We start from the raw sequence: 11,953 nt of genomic DNA, 5'->3' as shown, positions 1-11,953 counted from the left end.
ATATGAAATTAACAGAATAAGTATGTGTATGTTAATAAACTACAATAATAATAAAATAACAGACAAACTAATGTTAATAAACTGACTTTCAAACTAAATTAACACAGCACCCCTACACACGATAAAAAATACAGCAGCAATATACAAGACATGCACATTATTTAACAGAATGGGAAACACCAAATTGCTCGGCAACTTGTGTCTGATTCAGGTTTTTTTCAAGAGCTCGAACAACTTTTTGTAGCAAGAGAAACAGCGGTGCATTTTGCAATTTTGTTTAATTACATTTTGTGCACTCGTGGAAATCAAAATACAAAACGAGTCAATGATATGATGGCAGTTCTGGAAAGATTTAATAAACCAATCAGTGTGCCTCGAGACGCTCTCGCGATGACAAGTCGCTTCTGAAAACACTGAATAAACCGTTTTAATTTAAGTTTGATGATGATCCGTTATCAGGTTACAAAACAGTTCTGCAAGCATTGTGAACGGATTGCAATCGGTGCCAAGAAGGGGTTCTTTTAAGCAAAGTTCCTGTTCTTTTAGCCAGAGCATTTACAATGGAGGAAAAAAACAGTTTCACCACAAGGGTGTTCCCTTAGACGAAGTGTTCTCTTAGGAGGTGTTCCTATACGTGGCGACTACTGTACCAGATATCATGTTTTCAAATAAAACTGGCCATTTGAGACAAATATAACAAGTGGAGGTGTGCACCAGATATGATTTATGGAATTATTAGCTACAATCACCAAGAATACCCGAATAGAATAATGATTTCAGAAATGGGTAAGACAAGCTTCCATCTCACTAGTTCTGCCCACAATCATCCTGAAATCTGAGGTCACTGGATGCACTTGTAACAATGGGCAGGCTAGTTTGATGTTAATACAGGCCAGAAGGCAGTTTCCAGTCCAGACATGGATTGTGGGTACAAGCACAGAGCACATTTATTTTAGTAGTCAAATGCTTCAACCCATACAGTTCCATTTCATAAGATGTCTCAGAGTCAGGTATTATTGAGCCGGCTGCAGTAATTTACTCATCCAAGGCACGTCTACACAGCGCTCAGCCTTCTTTCCAACTGAGAAACATTCGGCAACCCAGTAGATGGCGCTAAAGAAGTATCACCGTTAGATATCGCCAAAGTCTACAATAATCAAGTAGTAAAAGATCATTGTACCTGTAACTTTAAAATATTGACTCCCCCTGTTAAAAAGTGTGTGCCTTTGAACTATTCTGAAAGAAAGAAATGCAATAGAAAAAATAATCCCTTCTTAGGTAGTAGAGCAGTTTGTTCCCAGTCAAGTTGGTTTACATTCCCCAATGGGTTCTAAATGATATAGTGGCAAGAAGTCTTGATTCAGAGATCACGCGGAATCTGTGCCGTCAGTGTTATGACACATGTTTCCCAGATAAACAAACATAGAAATAATCATTTTAAATGTATAATACTTTTTATTGTTCTGTAATTTGATGTCAGCGTTACTGTAACTTCAATAAAAACTGACAGTATGCATTTTGCTTGGACTCCGAATAATAGCAATTACTGATATTTATTAATATTTAATCATTGTTTTGCTGGTCTCTTGAAGATTGTATTAATGAGAAATTACTGTATATACATAAACCTTAACATGCTTTCCATTATCCAGGATCTGTGTATGCGTTGGCTGTTGATAATTGCAGATTTTGTCTTCTGTGTTCAAAGCGAATGTACTGCTCACGAAAGATGCTGGATTAGAGCAGGTATCCCACACACACACACACACACTCATGTTTGTATTGTTATCTTTGTGTGGACATTACATTGACTGACATATTTATGATTACTAATTTCAAGCCATAGAAACTTCTCAGGGCAAAAGACTAGATTTTAAGTAAGATATATTTTGTTATTTCTCCAAATTGTATTTTTTTATTCAGTGTTTCTCATTGTGGAGACATTTTTTCCAATTTTGTCCTCCAATGGTTTAAAGACTATACATACACACACACACGTTTGTTTGTAGTGTTTATGAGGACTTTTTATTGGCTCCCCTAATGTGTACATTTCTTATTCTAAACTCCAGAGAGGCATGGATCACTATAATAAAGAACATTTGGGTAAATAGTCCTTATTCTCTTCTAAAACTATTTTATGTTTTAAATGTATGTTTATACATTACAGGGGCATGACCTGTGCCCTCATAAAGTAGGTTTTGTCTGGTTTTCTTAGCTTGGGGGAACATTTTTTTACCCTGTGCACTGTTTGTCTGCCCCTTATTGCAGGGAAAGTGGGAGCCCTATTAGTTCCATGATCAAGAAGACCACGAGAACTCATACTGGCATTCAGCCGATCCACAGGACCTTCTCATGGATTTGAACCGGCGACGTTCCTCGGTGTTGAGGCTTGTGGGGCTGCACTGGAGGCTGTGCTGGTGTGAAGACCCCTATCTGCAGCAGTGGCATCTGTCATAGCGCTCTCTTCTTCTCTCCAAGACCCCGAGACACCCCTGGAGAAGGACACAAGAGGAGAACTCATGCAGAACACACAGAACTGCCCTCTTCTGTCAGCTTTACACAGGAGTTACAATACTAACTCTTTAAAGGAGTGATACTGTATATCACGTCATTTTGTTAAGGAATTAAATCGGTGTATGGGTTATTTGTTAATTATTATTAATACACACACCCTTGTGTCGGATTCTCTATCCCTAATACTGTTAGGAGGGGCATGATTAAAGTCTTTAAAATCTTAGAAGGATACATTTACAACACAAATAGAGTTAGCACACTATGATTGTTGCACTATTATTCTGGAAAAAAGTAAGTAGCGGGGTTCCAAAAAATATAGCGTTATACGTCCCCACGTGATGCTACAACTGTTAAATAACGTAGCTGTAATTTATTTTTTCATCGTTAACATCCGGACAACTTGTTACACTTAGAACTTTAAAGTCTGTTTCGAAGCTTTTTTTAAATGTCTGCTCTAGAGCACTGAGGTTTGAGATCTGTTCTCTAAATCACTGCAGGTGCTCTGGCTTTTCTGTTCCGAACCACGTCATGGATCGTTATTGATATATTAAAAGTTGCCAGGATGTTAACAATGAAAAGAAGAATTACAGGTACATTATTTAAACAGTTGTAGCAAAACGTGGGCACGTGTAATGCTACATTGTTCCGGACCCCGCTACTTACTCTTTAATGTGCTGTGCTAAAGGTGTGGCAACATGAGCCGCTACTACAGTTTATTTTTAAACTACGTCAGATGTGCTTCGCTTTTTGGCTACTCATCATTGTGAACTTCAAATCAATTAATTTGTAAAGAAAGTCTGTAACCGTGTGACAGGATGCCTTCAGTGATGACATCAGAGCAGAAACACAGACTCAGGAAGTAGCGGGTGAAAGCTCAAACGCTACGGCGTTCAGTTTCTTTTATTAAATAATAAAACAAAAACAAAACACTTAAACAGAGTGTCACAAGTGACAAATTTCAATGGGTTCCTGGGTGTTTATTTTGTATATTTTAAATTGTGTGGAATCTGCTCCTCTTAAACCCCTGCTGGTTTTTTTGCTGTGCTGATTCATGGACAGGGTGCTGTTCTGCCTAGCAACAGGAAGCCCCGTCTGGTTAGTGCCACGGCCAATGGCCCTCCAGGTGTGACTATATAAGGTATAGAGTTGAGACAGGAAGTAGAGATGTGGAGGCAGGAAACAGAACACTGGACTGGACTGGACTGGACTGGACTGGACTACACTACAGGAGTGCGTGCACGCAGAAGCGCGTAGCCTTGGAGGAATCATCTTGGGAAATCGACTGTTTGCAAGATTATTTTTCTTCTGGCTGGAATGCTGCTGAGGGAACTGGCCAGAATTTCAATCATTGGATCCAACGGGTTTGGAAAAATTATTTTTTTTATTCTTATCTTTTTGGTGCGGGACAGTATAGGACGGAAGGCTGTAATTTGTGGCCGTTATATGTGATAACCAACATGGCTATCTTATCTAAACAAAGAAAAAACAAAAGGGATTCACATTCATGTTTTTTTTGTTACTTTATTGTTGATTTAATTTGGACACTAATTTTTTCTGTTTTGTTCACTTGCTTTGGTTATTGGACTGTTTTTGTAACAAGATACAGGTTATTGGTTGGTGTCCCAGCTTTTGGACACCTGGGCTTCTCTCCCCACAGATCTGGGAGAGGGGTTATATTTTGAATTCTACCCGCGCTGAAAGAAATAAGAAGAAAGGATTACTTGTGTTATCGTTTACACAGACTGACAAATTCCTAGTCTTTTTATTGCAGAAAAAAAATAAAACTACTTGCCTACGCTGGTTGGCCCCGTACCACCCTTCTGGGTGTATTCGAGGCCTACGGTGTGTTACTTACCTTACCTCCAGGTTTTCTAGTCCAGCTTCCAGGTCGGGCGTGGTGGCAGTACACAGAGGATCAGGCGAGGTCCGAGGGTGTGGTAGGAACGTGGGAGAAACGTGGGAGAGAGGAGAGAAATGCGAAGTGAAAGACTGGCTGAAGGGAAGTGACCAGAGCTTCTGGGTGGAAGTAGTGATTTACTTACCTGTGTTTCAGTTTCCGACGCTTCCTCCTGCTTCACTCCTCGTTCCCAGGTGCAACGGGGACAGCGGTGGACGGAGGGACGGGACGAGCGCCAGGGAGCATGGAAAGAGGTTAACACGAAGTGAAAGACTGGCTGAAGGGAAGTGACCAGAACTCTGAGGACGGGGTGCAATTTATATACCTGTGGTACAGTTCCCGACGGCCCCTTTTTCTTTACCCCACTTTCTGGTCGCAGGTTCTTCGGGGTGGTGGTCGATCAACCGGGAGAGGTCCAGCAGAGAGCGGCTGTCCTACCAGCGACGAGAAGTCTGATTACGGACCAAGCGAGTTGGAGGGGGAGACCCCAGGAGCATGGGATTTACCCCCGGACAATTTCTTTCTGTTTCGTCCCATCTTTGTGTTACATCTGTAACTGTGGTGTTTTACGTGGAACTTGTTTTTATGTTTCTCAGAGTCAGCGACCGACAGGAGGGGATTGCCTTAGTGTGCTGTGGATTTTTACTTTTTTTCTGTTCTGTTTTTGGCATTCCCTAGTGTAGTCCTTTTTTTGATTTTAGTCTAGCGATCTTTTTTTGTACCGTGTTTAGTACCCTGTCGAGAACAATAAAATTTGTTTTATCCGATACGGTTTCATTGTGTGTGTGTGGGAACCTGGGGATAAAAGAACCTGAACGGGAGAGTATAATTATCATTCAGTTACTAAGGTCCTTGCCTTATTAAAAACAAGGTGGCGTAGTCGTCAGCTACATAGGTATTATCGTCAATGTTATCTCGGGTCACACCACCCGTGACACAGAACACCAAACAAATAAACACAAGTATTGTGCTGGTGAAAACCAGCACACTTAACAGTTGTTTTTCCGCTCTCCTTGCCATACTCTCCCCGAGGGTAGAGAGTTGGAGGTTTATGTACAGTGATTCTCCCGATTAGCAACAATTAATCAATGAATTAACTCGGGAGATGGTCTCCGTCTGCATGAGTTTAATAAGGATGCGTGACTGTCAGCTAGCTAAATAAATCACTAGCTGATCATCACGCATCCTCACGAGGTTTTAAAAATACAAAACTAAATACGCAGCGCTTTTATCCGCGCCACAAACAATACAAATAATAAAACAGTGCATAAATACAGTGGCTCTCAAAAGTATTCACCCCTCTTGGATTTTTTACAACATGGAATCAAAATGGATTTAATTAGGAGTTTTGGCCACCGATCAATACAAAAAAAGTCCATTATGTCAAAGTGAAAAATAAGATCTACAAATTGTTCTAAATTACAAATACAAAACAGAGAATTGATTGCATAAGTATTCAGCCCCTTTTACTATGACACACCTAAATAAGCTCTGGTGCAACCAATTGTCTTTTGAAGTCACATAATTAGTTGAATGGAGTCCACCTGTGTGCAATTAAGGTGTTTCACATGATTTCAGGTTATATATACACACACACACACACCTGTCTCTGGGAGGTCCCACAGTTGGTTAGTACATTTCCTAACAGAAACTACATCATGAAGATGAAGGAACATTCAAAGCAAATCCGGAAGAAGGTTTTTTCAGTTTAGAATATTTCAAACAGCTTCTGTGAGCTTTATGGAGTATAGCAAGTTGCCCTGCTAGAACTGAAGGAAACATAAGATTCTTATCTGGTTTAGAATACGGTACATCTACACACAGTTACTGAAGGGGTTATGGATCAAAGGAAAGGAAGCGAATGGTGAAAGCCACAGTTGGTGTTTAATACTTTGATTACCCCTCAGACTGTCTCTTCATTTTTAAACAAACTGGATTTGGCTGCAACACTTTGCGATAGTCTACTGCAGCGCTGGATTCATTTTCCTTGGCCACATGTGTCTGTAGGGCTGCCTTTAACACACTCTGCCTGTATAAGGCACAATCACAAGTCTGAACAGCGGATGAAGCCAAGGCAACCACTTCATCTCAACATGTAGAGTGCAGTTTAAGACAAGTAATCTGATTGCTTTTCAGCAGCAAGAATGGAGATTACTTCAGATACGATAAATTAAAATTGTTGTTTTCAGGTAAAGACATTACAAATAGAGTATTGTATTTAAGTTACAGCACTTTGTAGTCTGCGTGCAATTTAATATGCCAGTTGAATATTCAGTTACCCCCTCCTGCTGGGGAAGAAACAAGAACTGAAGTGGATCGTTGTAAGGAGTTCAGCTACAAGGGAGGGTTACAATCTAGAATTGCAAGTTGTTACAGAACATGAAACCTCTTGTACTCTCCTATCACCATCTTGATGTTTCTGCTGCCTCTTATCTCTAGGCTATTTCTCCCTACACGGGCAGATTAGCTGTACCCCCGCTCCATTGCCAGAGCTCGCTCCTTCACCGTGGCCCCTCAACGGTGGAACTGGCCCATGGATAAGGACTGCTCAGTCCCTGACCACCTTCCAGCACCTCCTCACACACCTGTAAAACTTCACAATCCTGGACTACAGCATTCAAGTCTATCACTACTTGCATCACCCTTGTAAAACCAAACTAACCCTGGGAGAAGCACATTGCATGTCTCACTATACAAGAGACGAGACCTTGGGTTAAAGGACATGGATCTTTACCAAGCATAGCTATTGAGCAACACACCTCCGATAAAAACCCCTTGAACACAAGACCACTGAGCAACTCCATTAGCTCAACAAGGCTTTTATTAATTCTTCAAAACACATTAGGAAGACACAGCGAGCAGTTTGTCACTAGACGGGGAGCGCCTCTTCAGGAACACAGCCAACAGGACAGCACAGGAGAGCCAGAGCCACAGCAGAGACTGCCAGCACAGGGACAGAGGAGCCAGAGTCTGAGATGGGAGAGAGAGGGGTTAACAGGACCACACGGGAGGGAAGCTACACCCATTGAAGACTCAGGAGTAGGTGTTTACATTGGGAATGGAGGATATTGTGGTCCAATGCTGAACCAGCTATAGCAAAAGTCATTCAAGGCGCAGTTTCCCTGTACTGCTAAAAGCACAGAGTCCAACATGCTTACAGGAGTGATGGAACAGTAGAGGACAAAGCAGACACATATTAAAAACAGTCTTTCATTTTAAAGGACAGACAACAGTTACACTCTTGAGATTCGATAAAGCAGAGTAACCCTCCATTGACAGCAAGCTGGTTCAGAGCTCAGTAGCATGGAGAGCGGCACTTACCCTGCACTTCTTCCACAAGCTGCAGGGGGTGGTACAGGGACTCCTTACCGAGCACGACAGCATGGTCTCGGACTACATGAACCACGGTCAGGGGGCCGATGGTGATCTCCTTTACATGCACTTGGGGGTCCTGGCCAGCTACACAGAGGGGGGGGGGGGGGGAAGGAAGAGACAGGAGGGCAAGGTTAGTGTCATTGAAGCAAAGTAATGCACTGGTGATTGAGCTACTCCACAATGCAACTCCATTGAAGGGGAGCACACATGGTCAAACTCTCCACTGAAAAAGGAAGGCAAAATGAGGTTAGAAATGCTTTAGCACTAGAAAGTTACTGGTCCCCATTTTCTTCCATTGAATAGAGAGTATCATTGCAAGATTTGCACATGCAGCTGTGGAACACAAGGTGTTGCTGCTTCCTGGTACCCAATCACTTCATATGTTTAAACTCACACCAATGTTCTATCCAATCTACCTACTGCAAAAGGTCATCCATTAAATATTACAATGGCAACAAAAGGATTTTGAACCATTGGTTAGAACTCCAAATGCCCCCCCCTCCCCTCAGAGTTCCCATACCCATTTAATGGCAGGTTTGTCCATCATATTGTACACTGGCAGCAAAGGATTAACACCAAATTAATTGGATTTGCCAAGTACAAGCGTTGCAGTATTTATACAGCTTGGTAGAGTTCCAGTCCTCCGAAAAGGCCTCACCCAGGCTGGGTGTTCAGACAGTACCTGGATCAAGAGGAGCAGCTCTCTTCTGCAGCCATTTTCCGCTCCAGTTGGGCTGGTTGATCTCGGCAGGAGGAAGAGGGCCTGTGAGGAACCGGGGTGTCCCAGAGCAGGAGCCAGCGTCACAGCACCCACACACTGCAGAGGAGCCGTCCTCAGAAACCCACCTGAAAAAGGGAGGCATGGCATGAGGGGGCAGGATCACAGACAGCTAGGATACAAGGACTGTGCAGAGCCACCGAGATCTACACAACCGCCCCTAAAATCAGTACCTTCAAACCAGTGCACATAGGGAGGAGCAAGTATTTCTGCAAGTGGATATCAAACTTGCTATAAAGAGGTCGGTAGGAAGCCAATAAATGCAAGTGTTCACACAGGTTCTAGCAGAGGCATGGGCAGGGAAAGGGACATGAACAACCCTGCTTCTTAAAAGCAGACCGTGGAGGAGGGAAAAATAAAGCCAAAACCCTTCTGACCACTAAAACAGCAATTCTGATTCCAGGCCGAGACTCCACAAGACATCAGGAGTCTTGCAGCGCTTGTACTTGCCGAAGACAGCTGCAACTGGGCCACAGAGGTAGGCTGCCATGATTGCAGTGGTAAAGTTCATCCCACACATGCTCATCAGGATTGATCTGGGATTGTGCTTAACCTAGACCACGGTCCGAGAGCCAATCACAAACAATAGCATGGTGGAAGGGGACAGGGTCCAGATTAAGAAATCTGTTCAGCAAGGAGGAACTGATCACTCCTGCACTGCAAGAGCTTACCTGTAGGATTGCTTCTGGTAGGAGCAGGCCTTGTTGGAGGCATCAGCTGGTTTGTCAGCATTGACTGCTCTCAGTGTGCAAGTCATGTAGATCTGAAAAAGAGGGGAAGGAGTCACAATGGGAATGCAGTTAAACACACCATACAGCAAATCAATGCACCAGGAAAGCACAGGGGTCATTATAGTACACTTTGACAAGACAAAGTTAGTGATGGACCCAGGTCTAGCCAAGCCTTACCATGCTCCTGGAATCCCCCTGGAACTTGAAAGCAGCGATGTCAAAGCGCAGCTTGTTCAGAACAGGTCTAGTGAATGAAGAGGAGGAGTCTGGAGACTTGCTATCCATCAGGCAGCTGGGCAAGACAGGAGACAAGCATCAGGAGAGGGTTACACCGCCAACACACAGCATTGAAACAGGTTCGATAAAGCAGAGTGCAGCACGAGCCAGTGTGTTTGAAGTAACTCCAGTTCTCACCCAAGCTTGTCCACGACAGCATATCTGGGCTCAGAGTCCTTGTTGTTGCTCAGGGTCGCGATGCAGCTGTCGACGTAGAGCCGTAGCGGCACGTGGTTGTCGACGGCAACAGAAGCCTCAACGTGAAGGATGTCACCCAGGTAGATGACATTGGAGACTCTGGGACCACTCCAGTTATCTGGAACAGGAAGCAAGGAGACAGACCAGCATTAAATAAACACCCCCCATACCCAACCCTTTCCTTCATACCATTCATGAGCAGCAAGGAGAAGTCCAGGATTTGCTCTGTAGAGGCTGTTGAAGTGAAGGGCACCCAGGTTGGTTTTATGGGGCTGCTGCTGACATTCCACCTTCTGAAAAATAAAAACCACATCCTTGTAAGTGATATCATGCATCACTGGCATCCTATTTAAGATAACACAGGAATACAAGAAATGTTGTCTTCAATAGAATTGAGTCCAAATCTTATATTACAGCAGCAGAGACTTGAGAACCCTGGTACAAACGAGTGACCAGCAGCAAAGTGATTTAGTGTGAAGTTCAGATACGGCCCCTCAGGTCCCCGTTTGCTTGGTACAGTACCTCGGGTATCTGCATTCAAGGAGAATATCAGCCATATTAACCCTGGTGATGATGCCAACGCTGGCAGGCTTGTAATAGAGATGGTTTGTGTAGCTCAGGAAGTCTGGGAATACCTAGGGAGAGAAGTTGAAAAGTGATCCTTCAATTCTTGATTATTAAATAAAATGTGAAGTGGTCTTGTGCTTTAACACTTTAAGACACACAAGGAATTGAGCGCTTGTTCAAGCAGTTTGATACACTTGAATGTCACAAGGAAACAGAACTTGGATGACAAGCTCCAACCGGTCAGTAAACTGAACCCCCATTTCATGCACCTCACTGCAAAATCTTGGAGGAGAAGTGTCAAGAGGTCAATTAGGAATTTAAATTGACAATAGGCCACACAAGCAGTTAGCTTAATGAGAAAGAACCACAGAAATATTAATGCATGACTTCAGAAGTTGTTCAAGATGCCCAATTAATGCACAAAGCAGTCCAACACTGTCACATTATTATTATTTATTTCTTAGCAGACGCCCTTATCCAGGGCGACTTACAATTGTTACAAGATATCACATTATACATTATTTCACATTACATACAATTACCCATTTATACTGTTGGGTGTTTACTGGAGCAATCTAGGTAAAGTACCTTGCTCAAGGGTACAACAGCAGTGTCCCCCCACTGGGAATTGAACCCACAACCCTCCGGTCAAGAGTCCAGAGCCCTAACCACTACTCCACACTGCTGCCCAAACACATACCAGCGCCTAGAAGATTAGGGACCAAAACTTGAAATCCACAGACCGAGGTGTTCATGCATGCAAGTATATACACAGCAGAACACACATGACAAGTCTTGAGTTAATGTAATAAATGTGCGCACTACTGTATGTGAGACCTTCACAGTGAAGTGCAAGCAATAAGGAAAGCTGGGCTACCCACTTATCAGTTCACTATTAGTTACCGCAGTTACAAATGCGATCGACACGCAGGGTTACCTGGAAAGTGCTGCCGCAGTCCTGGAGCTGAATGCTGAACAAAACCGTGTTGGCGACGCTGTCGGAGGAGGTGGCCGAGCAGCCCGCGGACCCCACGCTCAAGTCGGCGCTGCTCACCAGGTAGCCGATCCCAAACAAGTCCCGTTTCACCGTCACGACCATGGCGTCTTTCCTGCAGTCCAGGGTGACCGAATTCAACAGCGACAGGTCAGCTCTCTGCACGGAGAGAGGGGTGGGCATCGGCTGAAATACCGCTCTCGGCGCGGTAAACAGCACTGGGTTATAAACCGGCTGATCCGACCAGATCCATCCAAACGCTCCGTGGAGCTGCACAAGTAAAATCAAAGCGAGCGAAAGCACTGTCTGAACACCGCGCGTCCCCATTGTAAACTCTTCAGTTCAGAACCAAACACTGCAGCTGCATACCGATAAGCGCGTAGCCAGCACCTTTATACTCCCCGGAATTAATTAACGTGTTAAACCTGGCTGGGTAATTAAACAATCATACACAGACACGCATTCACTACGGTTACATGAGATCAAGTCTTTAGAAAACGAATGTTGGGCATATTCGGGTACTGAATCAGCAAATTGGTTTGGTGAAAACGACACTTTTCTGTGTTTACATGACTTGGAAAAGATAATCCAGTTACAATTCTGATTAATTCAACTGGATAGCC

General features: G+C 43.6%; 1 protein-coding gene across 1 annotated transcript; it reads right to left on the bottom strand.

The window, feature by feature from the left end:
• Positions 1-7,214: 7,214 nt before the first annotated feature.
• On the bottom strand, positions 7,215-11,680 carry LOC131702135 (zona pellucida sperm-binding protein 3-like). The gene is made up of 9 exons (XM_059004188.1): positions 11,274-11,680; positions 10,292-10,404; positions 9,959-10,062; positions 9,710-9,887; positions 9,473-9,587; positions 9,236-9,327; positions 8,469-8,632; positions 7,733-7,870; positions 7,215-7,381 (listed from the first exon to the last, which is right to left on the bottom strand). Exons 1-9 carry the CDS (start codon positions 11,655-11,657, stop codon positions 7,281-7,283), a joined length of 1,389 nt encoding a protein of 462 aa, XP_058860171.1. The 5' UTR covers positions 11,658-11,680; the 3' UTR covers positions 7,215-7,280.
• Between the last annotated feature and the right edge of the window lie 273 nt (positions 11,681-11,953).

This window comes from Acipenser ruthenus, chromosome 29 (genome assembly GCF_902713425.1).
Source record: "Acipenser ruthenus chromosome 29, fAciRut3.2 maternal haplotype, whole genome shotgun sequence".
NCBI classification, from domain to species: domain Eukaryota; kingdom Metazoa; phylum Chordata; class Actinopteri; order Acipenseriformes; family Acipenseridae; genus Acipenser; species Acipenser ruthenus.
The sequence above is the reverse complement of the archived record's forward strand: the minus strand, read 5'-3'. Positions and strand labels throughout refer to the sequence as shown.

Bases quoted from the DNA above. Each gene is read 5' to 3' on its own strand.
- LOC131702135 (XM_059004188.1), bottom strand. From the start codon at position 11,657: ATGGGGACGCGCGGTGTTCAGACAGTGCTTTCGCTCGCTTTGATTTTA. The intron at 10,063-10,291 runs GTACTGTACCAA...TTTATTTTTCAG, and splicing joins CTTGAATGCAGATACCCGAG to AAGGTGGAATGTCAGCAGCA. The intron at 8,633-9,235 runs GTAAGCTCTTGC...TCCCTTTTTCAG, and splicing joins TACCAGAAGCAATCCTACAG to GTGGGTTTCTGAGGACGGCT.